This window comes from Oncorhynchus mykiss, chromosome 7 (genome assembly GCF_013265735.2).
Source record: "Oncorhynchus mykiss isolate Arlee chromosome 7, USDA_OmykA_1.1, whole genome shotgun sequence".
In the NCBI taxonomy this organism is placed as follows: domain Eukaryota; kingdom Metazoa; phylum Chordata; class Actinopteri; order Salmoniformes; family Salmonidae; genus Oncorhynchus; species Oncorhynchus mykiss.
The window spans coordinates 12,675,977-12,695,539 of record NC_048571.1 but is presented as its reverse complement, the minus strand read 5'-3'; the positions used below and the strand labels follow the sequence as shown (position 1 = coordinate 12,695,539).

At 43.7% G+C, this 19,563-nt stretch overlaps 1 protein-coding gene across 3 annotated transcripts in view; it reads right to left on the bottom strand.

Moving 5' to 3' along the window:
• Window positions 1-1,771: 1,771 nt before the first annotated feature.
• LOC110527311 (fibroblast growth factor 14) overlaps window positions 1,772-19,563 on the bottom strand; it is a 72,906-nt gene continuing 55,114 nt past the window's right edge. For all 3 annotated transcript variants that reach the window (XM_021608500.2, XM_021608502.2, XM_021608501.2), the window contains exons 3-5: window positions 17,483-17,586; window positions 5,380-5,578; window positions 1,772-5,295 (exon numbers count right to left, since the gene is read on the bottom strand). In XM_021608500.2, the coding sequence (XP_021464175.1) occupies window positions 5,141-5,295; window positions 5,380-5,578; window positions 17,483-17,586 (458 nt within the window). In that variant the 3' untranslated portion in view covers window positions 1,772-5,140. The remainder of the gene's footprint in view (window positions 5,296-5,379; window positions 5,579-17,482; window positions 17,587-19,563) is intronic.

Here is a 19,563-nt window from a genome sequence, read left to right as displayed (position 1 = left end):
TGGGACGTTGTGTTAGCTAATCCAAGTTTATAATTTTAAAAGGCTAATTGATCATTAGAAAACCATTTTGCAATTATGTTAGCACAGATGAAAACTGTTGTGCTGATTAAAGAAGCAAGACAACTGGCCTTCTTTAGACTAGCTGAGTATCTGGAGCATCAGCATTTTGTGGGTTCAATTACAGGCTCAAAATGGCCAGAAACAAAGACCTTTCTTCTGAAACTCGTCAGTCTATTCTTGTTCTGAGAAATGAAGGCTATTCCATGCGAGAAATTGCCAAGAAACTGAAGATCTCGTACAACGCTGTGTACTACTCCCTTCACAGAACAGTGCAAACTGTCTCTAACCAGAATAGAGGGAGTGGGAGGCCCCGGTGCACAACTGAGCAAGAGGACAAGTACATTAGAGTGTCTAGTTTGAGAAACAGACGCCTCACAAGTCCTCAAATGGCAGCTTCATTAAATAGTACCCACAAAACACCAGTCTCAACGTCAACAGTGAAGAGGCGACTCCGGGATGCTGGCCTTCTAGGCAGAGTTCCTCTGTCCAGTGTCTGTGTTCTTTTGCCCATCTTTATCTTTTATTTTTATTGGCCAGTCTGAGATATGTTTTTTTCTTTGCAACTCTGCCTAGAAGGCCAGCATCCCGGAGTCGCCTCCTATATACTTGGATTAGTTAACACAACGTGCCATTGGAATACAGGAGTGATGGTTGCTGATAATGGGCCTCTGTACGCCTATGTAGATATTCCATAAAAAATCAGCCGTTTCCAGCTACAATAGTCGTTTACAACATTAACAATGTCTACACTGTATTTCTGATCAATTTGATGTTATTTTAATGGACAGAAAAACGTGCTGTTCTTTTAAAAACAAGGACATTTCAGCCAATAGAGGCACAAGGAGAGCTATCGACACCCAAACAAAAGACCCAACGTGGATAAATGGCTCGGGAACGTGGGCCTGAACAGAGGAGCTGGAGCGTGCGTTCAAGGGAACACTGCAGAAGTAATGATGCTAAACGGGAGCGTTTTCTCCATTGAAAAGAGCCAGACACAACCTAGGGCACAGTGTCTTTGTCTTCAGCATGTCGTCTGTGTTCTTTTCTGTTATGCCTCTTAGATGACCGAAAAGCCTCGAGTCTGAAGAGACCCTTGAGTCAACGCTGGGCTGTTTGAGTTGCAGTGGAGAGGAGAGCAGTTAAATGAGCCAGTTGGAAGCTGATGATGAGATGGCCTTAAAGGGATACTTTGGGATTTTGACCAAGTTGCCCTTTATCAACTTCCACACAGTCAGATGAACTCATGGATGCCATTTTTATGTCTCTGCATCCAGTATGAAGGAATTTAGAGGTAGCTTTGCAAGCTAACGGTAACTAGCGTTAGCGCAATGACTGGAAGTATATGGTATCTACTAGCATGCTAGCAGTTGCCATAGACTTCCAGTCATTGTGCTAATGCTAATTAGCAATTGCGTTAATGCTAGTTAGCAACTTCCTTCAAACTGCTCACAGATACATACAAATGGTATCAGCGAGTTCATCTGACTCTGGGGAAGTAGATAAAGGGCTTGATTGCCAAAATCCTGAAGTATCCCTTTAAGGGGGCTATGAAAAAGCTACCAACTCATAGAGAGGAAATATTACCTTATTTCTTCAGCTATTCGTCCCTTGTCCAGCTCCTATGCCACGTTTTGATGTGAGGAAACATTCTCCTTTCTTGGTAATGTCCCAGATTGGGACAATGCAGAGTAATGTCAATAACATCACCATGTCTCCTTCATATAAATATTTTATTCAATATGTTGTATCTGTGTATACAATGGAGACACAAACTGTACAGTGCAGACAAACTCTTTTGCATATATATGTATGTAAAGTTAGCGGTACATTTACCGACATGATCTCTTTTTTTTCTTCTTTTTGTTTTGACTTGATACACATAGGCTACAGTACTACATGCTTATCTCCACTGCCTTTCTTGTTTACCATGCAACAGGTGAGAGACTGAGAGAGAGAGACAGATGGAGAGATAGAGAGAGGGGTGGGCAGGGTAAGGGGAAGAATGAGATGGAATGTTGAGAAAGAAAGAACGTGAGAGAGAAAGAGAGAGAGGTTTGTACATTTGCACAGTCAAAGTCAATTCAATTTGACAAAAACTGATCCAGTCTCACTTGAAGTAGTCAGTTAGAGATTCAGAATCCAGCAGCACATAGAGCTCACTGATGGCAGGATTCAATCAGAGACCTTAGAGAGAGTTTGGCCAATGCAGTCTGAACTATGACATCACAGAGCTCGATGGCAGCCACGTTCGTGTCACTGGGCAATATTGAATCCTCAAGAGGCAGCAATGTGGTGCCCAGCTCTACAGTTGGCCCAACTCTCCATATAAAAGGACTCTGGTTTCAACAGGAACAGAAACACCATTAACTCAAAGACACAACACCATCAAATTGTAGGTCTACATTTCTTTGTCAAGAACAGCAGCTTTTGTTCAGCTTGGTACAGACAAAACACTGGACAAGAAGTACAGCAAATGTTGCTTCAACACTTTCCCACAAACAGCCCAGTGGAATCTTTATTTTTACAGCGTACCTTTTCGAGTGGTTTCTCTATGATCTCACCCAGCTAGCAAGCTTACGGTGGCCCATGAGCAGCCTGGGCCACAGGGCAAATTCGGCATCCATGGCCCGTTTTGCTCATAGGCTTTACAGTGGCTGACTGTTGTAATAAGCTCTTGGAGCTAACGTGAGTCTTCAGGTCCCAGGCACGGTTACAGACTCAGCAAACTACCTCTGCTACTTATACAGGAAGTGACAGATCTTGATCCTCACAGTAAACATTTCAGCACAAAAACGTAACAGACCAACATCATTCCCTTATTTCATTTAGACGAATGACACGTAACAGAGTTTGGGTAAAGTCAAACGACGGGTAAAGTCAGTATCAATGGCTTCTAAATGAGAAAGCTACAACTCCAAGATGGGATGGGAGGTTTGTAGTCACAGTGTGAAAGCCAACGGATATAGGACTACCGCAGCGTACCTCTTACCAATGCCAGCTTACAGCTACACCTCCAAGATCACTTATTTTACTGGTCCGTTTAGGACTGTTCCCTGTAGTGACTCTGTAGTGACTCTGTTCTTTCGATATTTTTTCTACGTTCTTTGACTATGACTATGTGTGCATGTACAGGGAGCTGTCAAAATACAGGAAACGCCAACATAGAGTCTTAATAGGGCGTTGTGCCACGAGCCAGAACAGCTTCAATGCACCGTGGCATAGATTCTAGAAGTGTCTGGAACTCTATTGGAGGGATGCAACACTATTCTTCTGCAAGAAATTTCATAATTTGGTGTTTTTTTTGGCAGGTTGAAGTTTGTCACGAGTCTTGGCAGAACTGAGCGATTTCCCCTTAGATAGGCCAGCTGCAAAGTGAAAATTGGCTTTTTGGTGTTAATTTAAGGTTAGGGTTATGCATTAGGGTTAACAGTGTTGTTAAAGTTAGGTTTAAAATCTGATTTTATGATTTGTGGCTGTGCCAGCTAGCCAGTGACCACTCTGCAGAACTGCCTCCAGAACAAGATTCATGACAAAAAACACTAACTTGCGTTTTGTTGATGATGATGGAAAACGCTGTCTCAGACACCGCTCCAGAATCTCCCATAAGTGTTCAGTTGGGTTGAGATCTGGTGACTGTGCGGCCATTGCCTGTGGTTTACACCATTTTCATGCTCATCAAAATGTTCAGTTACCACTTCTGCCTGTGGATGGGGGACCCTTATCATCCTAGGGGGGCATAGCCATGGTAGCCAAAATAATGGTCTGCCCAGCATTTTTATAAATTACCCTAAGATGGGATGTTAATTGCTTAATTAACTCAGGAACCACACCTGTGTAGAAGCACATTCTTTCAATATACTTGGCATCCCTCATTTACTCAAGCGTTTCCATTATTTTGGGCAGTTACCTATATGTTGCCAGTGAAAATGCTACATGTCCGACACCCTTGTGCAACTTTTGGCACTTTTCAAATATTGAATTGGAATTTCAATTCATGTCCTGAATTGACCATGGCTCTGGATAGAAACTCATAGCTTCTGTGGACATGCTAGCTACTCTGCTACCATGCACTCTACCTACCATGCTTTGCATCTGCTACCTCCTCAATAATACCAAAGCATTAACATCTCATCCCCAGCCCCAGTCCTCTCCCTCTATACATGTCTTACAAAATATGAGTATTGCCCTCCTGCATCCTTCGCTGCCTAAATGAACCTACAAACACACAGAGAAAATAGTGATAGTAAGAAATAGAATAGAGATGTGGAGGTAGAGATAGAGAGAAGCTAAAAAAGAATGAGAGAGTGAGAGAGACAGAGAGAGAAAGAAACTAAGAACGAATGAGAGAGGGAGCGAGAGAGAGAAGATAAGAAAGACAGAGAGAGAGAGAGAGAGAGAGAGAGAGACAATCATTTGAAAAATAGATGACAATTCTGTTTTGTGTCATTACAACAATCTATCCAGACGATCGCTGGTGCATTTTGGGTATAGAATTATAAACAAACAAAGAAATTGGTAAACAGACGAACAAACAGACTGTGGTCAATATGGATTGACTCTGTTGCTATAGTGCGTCAGAGTGAGAGAAGGGGCTTATGGGTAGCCATCAGCAGGCAAGGCTACCTGGCAAAAAGGAAGAGGGAAAAAAACGCTCTGTCATCATTCTCACAGATTGTCACAGAAAAATAATCGTAAGGATTTGAAAAAGGCATTCCGTATCGCGTAGGTAGGGCATTCCGCTGTCCAAGTTTGTAGTTTATCTAGCTGATAAGATCAGCCAATTTCCCTCCTCCTCCTCCCCTTCCTCCTCCTCCTTGTCAACACCTTCCTGCTTCTTCTTCTCCCCTCCTCTTCTCCCTTCCACCTCCCCTCCCCCATCCCCCAAATGGAGTGGTCCATTTCCTCATCTCGAACACCACTGCACCGAATTAGCCAAAAAGAGAAAGAGAGAGAGAGAATGAGCGAGAGAAAGAGAGAAGAGGTGGGACTTAGCCCATAATTGACCAATCAAGGTGATAGTTTGAGTGCAGTGGGCAGAGTCTCAAGTCTCTGTCGTGTGGGGGGAGAGGAGGGGGCAGGGTTATGTTGCAGTCTCCTTCGGGTCGGGTTTGTTGATTGGTTTACCCCCGTTCATGGCCACTGGTTCGCTGGTTGAGCTTTTGCTGGGCGGGACTCCGGCAACTTTAGGCAATGTCTCCCTGACGTCGTGCAACGACGGCTCCTTGTACATCGCAACTACAGAGAACAGGAGAGATCAGAGTGTTAGAGCGTGTGAGTGTGTGTGTGTGTGCATCCATGTGTGTGTGACAACCCCCTTACCTTCTATAGGTTTGGGCAGGAAGTGAGCGGCTGGTTTGGTCTTTTTCACTCGGTTGCCCTTCATGGGCTGTCCTTCCTTGTTCAGGCCTAAGAACCAGGCCCTCCCAGACTCATTCTGTCTGTACAGCATCGACGAGTAGATCACATAGTAGTTCTCAAACACAGACTCCTTAAACTTACACTCTGCTGTAAACAGCTCCTACAGGAGACACAGAAACACACGCAGGCACACACACAGAATCAGTATCAAACATACAACAATGGACAAATTGCTACCACTTAATATTCCATTAGATACCAGCCCAACATCCATCCAAGACTTTTATAATAGTTTCAATCAACTGTTTCCATGACGTTTATTTAACTTCCATTGGCGATGATTTACCAACATTCAACCTGCTAAATGACTCACCCTGAATTGAATTCCGCTGCTCTATCGATCTCTACATACATTCAGACTGAATCCTAGAAGTTGTTCAGCCATCCTAGAAGATGTTTGTGCTCACTTCAAAATGAGGGGTGTTGTACAAAACAAATTCATCAGCGATTGGATCGTCTCTAACCAATCAGAGTATCAAAGCCAATGATGTGATTCATGGTTCGTGATGGCTCGCTCTAGCCCAACCCATTGGTTTCTGGAACCAATCAGAACGTTTAGAATGTGTTTGCATTCTACAAGATGTCAGGGAGGAAAGCAAATCCAGACTCTTTGTGGAGAAGAAACGTTAGTGGGGGTGGTGTTTGGCGCTGTGGCTGGATGGGCAGTCAGTCTTCTAAATGACTGATTTGTACTGTAATTAACCATCCCTAGCTTCCAGAGCCTCAGAGAGACAGACGGGCTGGGAAAACATTGAAATTCCAATCAGGTGTGCTTGTCAGTCACCACCACAAGAAAAGAGACACTCGCTCACCTGTGTGGGCCTTTGTCCCCAGTTACCATGGAAACGATGGAACAGAGAAGATGGGAGGAGAAGAGGAGGAGGCCGGGGCAGTGGTTTGATGTGATGGCTAGGTGTGATTGATCGTGTTTGTGGTTGGCAACGTATTTCCATTTTCCTTTGCTCTTTTTATGGTTCTCATTATGGTTCACTGCACTTTTCCCCTGTGTCTTTCAACTCTGTCCAATTAGCACATTCAGGCTGTGTCTCAATAGTCTAAAGTTGCTTCCTCTACTTGTCTTCTCTCCTCTCTTTCATCTGCTCTGATGTGAAAGAATTGCACAGGTGTCCACCATGTTGCTCTTACTTATCTTGTGATTTCAGATCATTTAGGATTTAAAGGCCCAATGCAGACTTTTATTTTATTTTTATCTCAACATCAAATCATTTCTGGGTAACAATTAAGTACCTTACTGTGATTGTTTTCAATTAAAATAGTACAAAATAAACAAAAATAGCTTCTTAGCAAAGAGCGATTTTCTCAAGCAAGAATGTTGCTATGAATGTTTGGGAGGGGTTTGAGTGGGGAGGGGAAAACTGAAAACTAGCTGTTATTGGCAGAGACGTTAGGAACCCTCTTTCTAATTGGTCTATTAATTAATTAATCGCCTGGTGATACCACCAAAACTCCATCCCACCAAAATATACATTTTTAAACAGCTCTTTCACTAAAAGGACATTATCATAATTTTCATAATTTCACAGTATTATTCCAACCTCATAGTGTGGAAATATACATAAAACACAGGAAATCACACGTTTGACCGCACTGAGCCTTTAAGGTGAGGTGACAAGGAGAGGAAGCCATTTTAGACAATTGAGATGGACCTGCATACTGAACAATGTTATAAAACACAGGCTGTTAGAGAGAGAGAAGAGGAGGCAGTGGAGATTAACGGAGAGAAAGAAAGAGGGGAAGGAAAGAAAGAAAGAAAGGAGGATGTAGGAGGAGAGAAGAGAGAGATAAATCACCAAGGGAGGAGGATGTTTCCTGGGGGAAACACACAAACACACACACACACAGTCTTGTATAACTAACCTTGTGGGGACACACAATTCAGTCCCATTCAAAATCCTATTTGACCTAACCCCTAAACCTAACACTAACCTTAACCCCAAAACCTAACCCTAGCTCCTAACCATAACCCTAAAACGAACCCTAGCTCCTAACCCTAAACATAATTCTAACCCTAACACTAATTCTAACCTTAACTCTAAACCCCATAGAAATAGCATTTGACCTTGTGGGGACCAACAAAATGTCCCTAGTTGGTCAAATGTTTGTTTGTTTACTATTCTTCTGGGGACTTCTGGTCCCAACAAGTATAGTTAAACATGTTCAAACACACACACACACACACACACACACACACACACACACACACACACACACACACACACACACACACACACACACACACACACACACACACAGTTTGCTACGTCAGGAAAATAATCCAGCAGGAACAGGAAATGTGAGGTATTATGTGGATTATAATTCATAGACATTTTTGTAGGGGTTGATACATTTTCCGCAAGGGAAAATCAAGTCTGACATTTCAAAGTGGAAATTACAAACTTCAGAAGCCTTATATCTTGCATATACAATACTTTTAAAATGTCCTGCACTGCAAGAAACTTCTCCTGCAACAGGGTGATCAAATGAAGATCCTACATCTGTACACACACACACGCTGGACCTTAATACACTGCTCAAAAAAATAAAGGGAACACTAAAATACCACATCCTAGATCTGAATGAATGAAATATTCTTATTAAATACTTTTTTCTTTACATAGTTGAATGTGCTGACAACAAAATCACACAAAAATTATCAATGGAAATCAAATGTATCAACCCATGGAGTGTGTGGCCTCCACGTGCCTGTATGACCTCCCTACAACGCCTGGGCATGCTCCTGATGAGGTGGCGGATGGTCTCCTGAGGGATCTCCTCCCAGACCTGGACTAAAGCATCCGCCAACTCCTGGACAGTCTGTGGTGCAACGTGGCGTTGGTGGATGGAGCGAGACATGATGTCCCAGATGTGCTCAATTGGATTCAGGTCTGGGGAACGGGCGGGCCAGTCCATAGCATCAATGCCTTCCTCTTGCAGGAGCTGCTGACACACTCCAGCCACATGAGGTCTAGCATTGTCTTGCATTAGGAGGAACCCAGGGCCAACCGCACCAGCATATGGTCTCACAAGGGGTCTGAGGATCTCATCTCGATACCTAATGGCAGTCAGGCTACCTCTGGCGAGCACATGGAGGGCTGTGCGGCCCCCCAAAGAAATGCCACCTCACACCATGACTGACCCATCGCCAAACCGGTCATGCTGGAGGATGTTGCAGGCAGCAGAACGTTCTCCACGGCGTCTCCAGACTGTCACGTCTGTCACATGTGCTCAGTGTGAACCTGCTTTCATCTGTGAAGAGCACAGGGCGCCAGTGGCGAAGTTGCCAATCTTGGTGTTCTCTGGCAAATGCCAAACGCCCTGCACGGTGTTGGGCTGTAAGCACAACCCCCACCGGTGGACATCGGGCCCTCATACCACCCTTATGGAGACGGTTTCTGACCGTTTGAGCAGACACATGCACATTTGTGGCCTGCTGGAGGTCATTTTGCAGGGCTCTGGCAGTGCTCCTCCTGATCCTCCTTGCACAAAGGCGGAGGTAGCGGTCCTGCTGCTGGGTTGTTGCCCTTCTACGGCCTCCTCCACGTCTCCTGATGTACTGGTCTGTCTCCTGGTAGCGCCTCCATGCTCTGGACACTACGCTGACAGACACAGCAGACCTTCTTGCCACAGCTCGCATTGATGTGCCATCCTGGATGAGCTGCACTACCTGAGCCACTTGTGTGGGTTGTAGACTCCGTCTCATGCTACCACTAGAGTGAAAGCACCGCCAGCATTCAAAAGTGACCAAAACATCAGCCAGGAAGCATAGGAACTGAGAAGTGGTCTGTGGTCACCACCTGTAGAACCACTCCTTTATTGGGGGTGTCTTGCTAAATGCCTATAATTTCCACCTGTTGTCTATTCCATTTGCACAACAGCATGTGAAATTTATTGTCAATCAGTGTTGCTTCCTAAATGAACAGTTTGATTTCACAGAAGTGTGATTGACTTGGAGTTATATTGTGTTGTTTAAGTGTTCCCTTTATTTTTTTGAGCAGTGTATTTTATAATATTAGAAACTGACTTAGGGACAGTTTTCATGCTGTGCTCTATACAGCTGAGGTTAGACCAGGGGTTAGAAGGGTGCTGAGGTCAGACCAGGGGTTAGAAGGGTGCTGAGGTCAGACCAGGGGTTAGAAGGGTGCAGAGGTCAGACTAGGGGTTAGAAGGGTGCTGAGGTCAGACCAGGGGTTAGAAGGGTGTAGAGGTCAGACCAGGGGTTAGAAGGGTGCAGAGGTCAGACCAGGGGTTAGAAGGGTGCATAGGTCAGACCAGGGGTTAGAAGGGTGTAGAGGTCAGACCAGGGGTTAGATGGGTGCAGAGGTCAGACCAGGGGTTAGAAGGGTGCAGAGGTCAGACCAGGGGTTAGAAGGGTACAGAGGTCAGACTAGGGGTTAGAAGGGTGCTGAGGTCAGACCAGTGGTTAGAAGGGTGTAGAGGTCAGACCAGGGGTTAGAAGGGTGCAGAGGTCAGACCAGGGGTTAGAAGGGTGCTGAGGTCAGACCAGGGGTTAGAAGGGTGCAGAGGTCAGACCAGGGGTTAGAAGGGTGCAGAGAGTGATCCAGTATTGATCCCACATGACCACCTGGTCCCAGTGAGGATAGAGCTTATTGTTTTCTCTGTCATGCAGGGAGTGTGTGTCAGTGTGTGCGTGGTGTGTATGTGTGTATGTGGTGTGTGCGTGTGGTGTGTAGGTGTGTGGTGTGGTGTGTATGTGTGTGTTGTGTTGTGTTTGTGTGTTGAGTGTGTGTGTGTGTCATGTGTTGTGTGTATGTGTGGTAAGTGTGTGTATGTGTATGTGTGTCGTGTGGCAAATGTGTATGTGTGGGTTTGTGTGTGTTTGTGTCTCCAACACTGTTCATTATCACACTGCTAATTACCCAGGGGAATTGTGGGTAAACAAGTAAGTCAAAGAAAGGAAAGAGGGCGAGAGGAGGAGGACTGGAGAATGGCAGAATACAGGACAGAATAAACACTGTGTGAAGGACTAGTGAAACCTAGAGACCTCTTTAGATGGGGTGTTAAAGTCTTAAAAGAGCAATTTTCATTTTTGGCAAAATTAATTTTTGCATAAGTTATCTTTTCGAAATAATTTTGGCCGTTGTGGTTTAAACCAAAAAATCGATATGAAAAATGGTGTTCAGTTCTACAGTTGTCTGTATCTCTTCAGCTGCCATAAACTGTTAACATGGAGAGGTATAGAGTAGCATCCTTGCTGTTGTGTGTCCTGTCTGGTTGTCCTTTAGTGAGGATGACACCATGCTCTTCCTTTCAACTCTGCAAACCTTTCATCTAGTCATCCAGTCCTGTTTCTGCCTCTGGATCCAACACACACGTGCACACACACACACCACAAGGTCTATGTCAGAAAACAGATGCTCTGGTATTGAAAGGAAAAGTGTGTGAGAGAGAGAGAGAGAGAGAGAGAGAGAGAGAGAGAGAGAGAGAGAGAGAGAGAGAGAGAGAGAGAGAGAGAGAGAGAGAGAGAGAGAGAGAGAGAGAGAGAGAGAGAGAGAGAGAGAGAGAGAGAGAGAGAAGAGGAAGATAATAGAGAGAGAGAGCGAGAGAAGAGAGGGAGAAAAGAGGAAGAGAAGAGAGAGAGAACAAGAGAGGAGGAAGAGAGAGCGAGAGAAGAAAGGGAGAGAAGAGGACGAAAAGAGAGAGAGAGCGAGAGAAGAGGGAGAGCGAGAGCAAGAGAGAAGACAAAGAGGTAGTGAGAGAGAGAGAGAGAGAGAGAGAGAGAGAGAGAAGAGAGGGAGAGAAAGTGAAGAGAAGAGAGAGCAAGAGTAGAAGAAGAAAGAGAGAGAGGGAGAAAAGACGAAGAGGGAGCGAGAGAGAGAAGAGAGGGAGAGAAGAGGAAGAGAAGAGAGCGAGAGATGATGAAGAGAGAGAGGGAGAGAGTGAGAGAAGAGAGGGAGAGAAGAGGAAGAGAAGAGAGCGATCCCTATCCTGCCTGATCCCTATCCTGCCTTTCCGAATTATAACCAAATCACCCAGGAATATTACGGAAATGAGGAAAGACCACTGCTGGCAAGCATCCACTTAAACAGCAACGGGGAGAAATGGTGGGAAAAAGTACAGTTGAGAGTGTCAGCATGTGTGAGTGTGTGTGCGCGCATGCATGTGTTGCCTATGTATTCATATTCATATTCATATGTCATGGAACATGTCAGCTCATAGGCATCAGCAGACTCTGGGCAGGAATTAGTGGTTGTCTCCTTGTTTATCTCTACTGAACAATAATATAAATGCAACATGTAAAATGTTGGTCCCATGTTTAATGAGCTTAAATAAAAGATCCCAGAAATGTTAGTTATGCACAAAAAAGTGTATTTCTCTCAAATTTTGTACACAAATTTCTTTCCATCCCTGTTAGTGAGCATTTCTCCTTTGCCAAGATAATCCATCCACCTGACAGGTGTGGCATATCAAGAAGCTGATTAAACAGCATGATCATTACACAGGTGCACCTTGTACTGGGGACAATAAAAGGGCACTCTAAAATGTGCAGTTGTGTCACACAACACAATGCCACAGATGGTTTTGAGGAAGCATGCAATTGGCATGCTGACTGCAGGAATGTCCACAAGAGCTGTTGCCAGATAATTGAATGTTCATTTCTCTACCATATGCCGCCTCCTATGTCATTTTAAAGAATTTGGCAGTAAGTCCAACCGGCTTCACAACTGCAGACCACATGTAACCATGCCAGCCCAGGACCTCCACATCCAGCCACCTGGACAGCTGATGAAACTAATGAGTATTTTTGTCTTGTTATAAAGCCCTTTTGTGGGGAAAAGGTGGCACATACAGCACCTATCTTACTTACGTTTTCCTCCATAGTATTAACATGTAGAGGATATGATAGTTCTCCCTCCATAGTATTAACATGTACAGGATATGATAGTTCTCCCTCCATAGTATTAACATGTACAGGATATGATAGTTCTCCCTCCATAGTATTAACATGTACAGGATATGATAGTTCTCCCTCCATAGTATTAACATGTACAGGATATGATAGTTCTCCCTCCATAGTATTAACATGTAGAGGATATGATAGTTCTCCCTCCATAGTATTAACATGTACAGGATATGATAGTTCTCCTCCATAGTATTAACATGTAGAGGATATGATAGTTCTCCCTCCATAGTATTAGCATGTACAGGATATGATAGTTCTCCTCCATAGTATTAACATGTAGAGGATATGATAGTTCTCCTCCATAGTATTAACATGTAGAGGATATGATAGTTCTCCCTCCATAGTATTAACATGTAGAGGATATGATTGTTCTCCTCCATAGTATTAGCATGTACAGGATATGATAGTTCTCCTCCATAGTATTAACATGTAGAGGATATGATAGTTCTCCTCCATAGTATTAACATGTAGAGGATATGATAGTTCTCCTCCATAGTATTAACATGTACAGGATATGATAGTTCTTCCTCCATAGTATTAACATGTAGAGGATATGATAGTTCTCCCTCCATAGTATTAACATGTACAGGATATGATAGTTCTCCCTCCATAGTATTAACATGTAGAGGATATGATAGTTCTCCCTCCATAGTATTAACATTTTGACACGACTTCCACCGAAGTTGTTTCCTCTCCTTGTTCGGGCGGTGTTCGGCGGTCGGCGTCACTGGTCTTCTAGCCATCGTCGATCCACTTTTCATTTTCCATTTGTTTTGTCTTGTTTTCCTACAGACCTGGTTTCCATTTCCCTCATTTATTGTTGTGTATTTAACCCTCTGTTCCCCCCATGTCTTTATGTGGAATTGTTTGTTGTAGGTGCTTATGTACATGTTTACTGGTGCGCGTCGGGTTTGTGTACCCATATTCTGTAGTATTTTTATGCCGTTGGGTTTTGGATTAAACTGCTCCGGCTACTACCTAGTTCTGCTCTCCTGCGTCTGACTTCCCTGCTACCAGTTACGCACCCCTTTACACATGTACAGGATATGATAGTTCTCCCTCCATGGAAAACTCTAAGACCTGATGGTGAGGGCTACAGTATATACTGTATACTGTTTTTGTTACTATAAAGGTGTAAACCAACATACAGGTTTCTGTGTAACTGTGTGTGTTGTCTGTGTGTCTGCATGAGTGTGTGCTCGAGTACTCAGATGTGTATGCGTGTAACTGTGTGTGTGTGTGTGTGTGTGTGTGTGTGTGTGTGTGTGTGTGTGTGTGTGCTCGAGTACTCAGATGTGTGTGTTGTTCACACTCTTCAACACACACTCAGAGCTGGTTTCCTCTTGCCCGGCATCGTTGGTAATTAACACATACCAGATCATTTCACACTAGGCCATCTGTTGACTGCAGAGACAGAGACCGAGAGAGATGGGTGGATAGAGACGAGTCTCTCTCTACAACCAGAGAGCTGTCTCATCTGTCTGACAGATGTGTAGTACTATAGATCATCTTGATGCTTCATCATCAGGAGGAGTAACACTACAACACTCTATTCTTGATCTTACTGTTAAGGGTCGGCCATCTTGTGTCTTTGTGATTCATCAAAGCAGCGCCTTTATAAACCATTAATCAAAGCAGCGCCTCTATAAACTAAAGCTAGAGCAACATATCTGTTGTTATTATTATAAAACATATTTCTTCGGTAAAAAAATAGACAATATCTGTTAAATCCCTAACAGGACTGCTTTTTTTCATAGTCAGCGGTGTGTGTGTGTGCGCGCGGGTACATGTGGACAGGACTTCCCCCATCAATAATTAAAAAGCAGCCCTCCTCCCTCTGTCTCTAACTGAACAGAGAAACAGAACATAACATCTCTCCTCCAAAAAAGGACAAAACAAGCGGCCGGCTGCTCTCCTCTCTGCAGCATCATATCACTGTCCCTCGCTCCGACACAGTGAGGAAAAAGAGTGATATTTGACTGCTCTGGTGTGTCAGGGTCGGGAATAATTCATATCCCTCCCTCCCTCACTCCCTCTCCATGTCTCCCTCCCTCCCTCCCTCCCTCCCTCCCTCCCTCCCTCCCTCCCTCCCTCTCCATGTCTCACTCTCACCCACTCTCTCTCACCATCTTTCTCACCACTTCACTTTCTCTCAAGGAAGCCCTCAAGTTTCCTTGGAGACAAGGAGGGAGAGGAGGGTTTGGGTGCAAACGGATGTGGATTTCTCTCTATTTCAATCTCTCTCTCTCTCTCTTTCTCTCTCTGCTGGTCTTTTCCATATAAAGCTCCTTGTTAGAACACTACCTGTGGAAGCAGAAGCAGCAGCTTGTGTAATTCCATTATTATGTGATGAATAAAGAGGATGAGTGATGGTGAATTCACAATGAGAAACACGAAGGGAACTGTTCTTCTGATATATCTAGTGTCATATAGTGACATGCCCATTGATTCATCACCAACCCCATGAAGACTAGAGAACTGGTCATGACAATGTTTAGTATTCATGACGCATGTTCCCCTTCATACGAACCCGGGGTGAACCAATGGTCAGACAGACAGCACTGTACACATAAAATAAGCTACAAGAGTTTTTTGAGCGAGAATAAAGACGACTTTTGAGTAGTAAGCCATGTTAATAAGAAGGGTCTAGAATCGTCTTACAGTGCGAAAGTATTCGGCCCCCTTGAACTTTGCGACCTTTTGCCACATTTCAGGCTTCAAACATAAAGATATAAAACTGTATTTTTTTGTGAAGAGTCAACAACAAGTGGGACACAATCATGAAGCGGAACGACATTTATTGGATATTTCAAACTTTTTTAACAAATCAAAAACTGAGAAATTGGGCGTGCAAAATTATTCAGCCCCCTTAAGTTAATACTTTGTAGCGCCACCTTTTGCTGCGATTACAGCTGTAAGTCGCTTGGGGTATGTCTCTATCAGTTTTGCACATCGAGAGACTGACATTTTTTCCCATTCCTCCTTGCAAAACAGCTCGAGCTCAGTGAGGTTGGATGGAGAGCATTTGTGAACAGCAGTTTTCAGTTCTTTCCACAGATTCTCGATTGGATTCAGGTCTGGACTTTGACTTGGCCATTCTAACACCTGGATATGTTAATTTTTGAACCATTCCATTGTAGATTTTGCTTTATGTTTTGGATCATTGTCTTGTTGGAAGACAAATTTCCGTCCCAGTCTCAGGTCTTTTGCAGACTCCATCAGGTTTTCTTCCAGAATGGTCCTGTATTTGGCTCCATCCATCTTCCCATCAATTTTAACCATCTTCCCTGTCCCTGCTGAAGAAAAGCAGGCCCAAATCATGATGCTGCCACCACCATGTTTGATAGTGGGGATGGTGTGTTCAGGGTGATGAGCTGTGTTGCTTTTACGCCAAACATAACGTTTTGCATTGTTGCCAAAAAAGTTCAATTTTGGTTTCATCTGACCAGAGCACCTTCTTCCACATGTTTGGTGTGTCTCCCAGGTGGCTTGTGGCAAACTTTAAACAACACTTTTTATGGATATCTTTAAGAAATTGCTTTCTTCTTGCCACTCTTCCATAAAGGCCAGATTTGTGCAATATACGAATAATTTTGCACGCCCAATTTTTCAGTTTTTGATTTGTTAAAAAAGTTTGAAATATCCAATAATTGTCGTTTCACTTCATGATTGTGTCCCACTTGTTGTTGATTCTTCACAAAAAATACAGTTTTATATCTTTATGTTGAAGCCTGAAATGTGGCAAAAGGTCGCAAAGTTCAAGGGGGCCGGATACTTTCGCAAGGCACTGTATATGGTGAGCTACCGAGTGACTAGGACAGGCAAGCCCCATACTATTGTGGACGACTTAATTCTTCCTGCTGCCACGGATATGACTGGGACAATGCTGGGGGAAAAGGCAAAAAAACTATACAGACAATGCCTTCCTCAAACAACACTGTTTCACGATTCATCAGTGACATGGTAGGAGGTGTTTTGAAACAATTACTGCTTCGCATTCAAGCCAGTGAATTATTTGTGTTACAGCTGGATGAGTCAACAGACGTGGCAGGCCTGGCACAGCTCCTGGTATATGTCCGTTACGTTTATGGGGGTCAATTAAAGGAAGACACCCTCTTCTGGAAACCCAACATTGCAGAGTTATGTGCATCCTTTCAAGCACAACCTTCTCATTAACCTGTGGTGAGTTACTCTCAATTTTTGATGAACAAATAAAGTTTTATATGAAGATGGCTAAATAAAGAGCAAAATGATTGATTATTATTATATTTTTATTTGTGCCCTGGTCCTATAAGAGCTCTTTGTCACTTCCCATGAGCCGGGTTGTGACAAAAACACTCATTCTTATGTTTAATAAATGTATCGTATAGTGTGTGTGGCAGGCTTCCAATGATGGCAAAAAAACAACATTTGAGAGTGCGCTGACCCTGGTGCTAGAGGGGGTACAGCTGACCCTGGTGCAAGAGGGGGTACAGCTGACCCTGGTGCTAGAGTGGGTACAGCTGACCCTGGTGCTAGAGGGGGAACAGCTGACCCTGGTGCTAGAGGGGGTACAGCTGACCCTGGAGCTAGAGGGGAGTGGGTACGCAGCTGGAGGTTGAATGTTTGAAGGGGTACGGGACTATAAAACGTTTGGAAACCACTGTATTAGACAAATCCTCACTATGGCCTCTGGGGAAACGTACACGTATTCTTCCTGAAGGATTCCAGAATCTTGTTGAACCCAGTGTGTCTACAGGACAGCTGGGCTGTATATTAGTACGGTGACTGAGTGGTATAAAGGTTGCGTTTACACAGGCAGCCCAATTCCAATCTTTTTTTCACTAATTGGTCTTTCAACCTGTCAGATTTTTGGCCCATAATTGGGCAAAAGATCGGATTTGGTCAGCCTGTGTAAACTTAGCCTTAGATAGTTAGATCAATCTGTTTTAGGTGAAATAATTACACACATACACTTATAGAAGAAAACTGAGTATTGTCATAGTAGTCAACAGAAAATCAGCTCAACCAAGATGGCCGCCCGGCTGGCACACGTCATCATCAGCACTGGTCTGTACTCACTGATGAGTAGAGGTGTCCCTCCCCGTTCATGGCGATGTACAGACCCATCTTGACTGACTGGATGGCCACCACTCGAAGGCCCACTGGGATGAGGTTGAACAAAGCTGAGAGACAAATCAGCACAGTAAAGCAGATTGACAATCTTACTGATAGAATACACATTATTGTGTGTGTGTGTGTGTGTGTGTGTGTGTGTGTGTGTGTGTGTGTACGTAGCATATGTACAGTGCCTTGCGAAAGTATTCGGCCCCCTTGAACTTTGCGACCTTTTGCCACATTTCAGGCTTCAAACATAAAGATATAAAACTGTATTTTTTTGTGAAGAATCAACAACAAGTGGGACACAATCATGAAGTGGAACGACATTTATTGGATATTTCAAACTTTTTTAACAAATCAAAAACTGAAAAATTGGGCGTGCAAAATTATTCAGCCCCCTTAAGTTAATACTTTGTAGCGCCACCTTTTGCTGCGATTACAGCTGTAAGTCGCTTGGGGTATGTCTCTATCAGTTTTGCACATCGAGAGACTGACATTTTTTCCCATTCCTCCTTGCAAAACAGCTCGAGCTCAGTGAGGTTGGATGGAGAGCATTTGTGAACAGCAGTTTTCAGTTCTTTCCACAGATTCTCGATTGGATTCAGGTCTGGACTTTGACTTGGCCATTCTAACACCTGGATATGTTTATTTTTGAACCATTCCATTGTAGATTTTGCTTTATGTTTTGGATCATTGTCTTGTTGGAAGACAAATCTCCGTCCCAGTCTCAGGTCTTTTGCAGACTCCATCAGGTTTTCTTCCAGAATGGTCCTGTATTTGGCTCCATCCATCTTCCCATCAATTTTAACCATCTTCCCTGTCCCTGCTGAAGAAAAGCAGGCCCAAACCATGATGCTGCCACCACCATGTTTGACAGTGGGGATGGTGTGTTCAGCTGTGTTGCTTTTACGCCAAACATAACGTTTTGCATTGTTGCCAAAAAAGTTCAATTTTGGTTTCATCTGACCAGAGCACCTTCTTCCACATGTTTGGTGTGTCTCCCAGGTGGCTTGTGGCAAACTTTAAACAACACTTTTTATGGATATCTTTAAGAAATGGCTTTCTTCTTGCCACTCTTCCATAAAGGCCAGATTTGTGCAATATACGACTGATTGTTGTCCTATGGACAGAGTCTCCCACCTCAGCTGTAGATCTCTGCAGTTCATCCAGAGTGATCATGGGCCTCTTGGCTGCATCTCTGATCAGTCTTCTCCTTGTATGAGCTGAAAGTTTAGAGGGACGGCCAGGTCTTGGTAGATTTGCAGTGGTCTGATACACCTTCCATTTCAATATTATCGCTTGCACAGTGCTCCTTGCGATGTTTAAAGCTTGGGAAATCTTTTTGTATCCAAATCCGGCTTTAAACTTCTTCACAACAGTATCTCGGACCTGCCTGGTGTGTTCCTTGTTCTTCATGATGCTCTCTGCGCTTTTAACGGACCTCTGAGACTATCACAGTGCAGGTGCATTTATACGGAGACTTGATTACACACAGGTGGATTGTATTTATCATCATTAGTCATTTAGGTCAACATTGGATCATTCAGAGATCCTCACTGAACTTCTGGAGAGAGTTTGCTGCACTGAAAGTAAAGGGGCTGAATAATTTTGCACGCCCAATTTTTCAGTTTTTGATATGTTAAAAAAGTTTGAAATATCCAATAAATGTCGTTCCACTTCATGATTGTGTCCCACTTGTTGTTGATTCTTCACAAAAAAATACAGTTTTATATCTTTATGTTTGAAGCCTGAAATGTGGCAAAAGGTCGCAAAGTTCAAGGGGGCCGAATACTTTCGCAAGGCACTGTATTTATCTATATAAGATTCAGATACTCAGTCAACCATGTGACACAGTTCCACACACACACACGACTAGAATGGAACGATACAGTATATACATGAAAGCTACCAGAACACTTAATCCCATGAATGGATCACGAGACGTGTATGAGACTTGACACATGCTTGTAGTAGCCGTGTGAGAAATGACATTAGTCACAGAGCCATGTTCATCTGGACTTCTGCGTGTCATTTCTCATTTG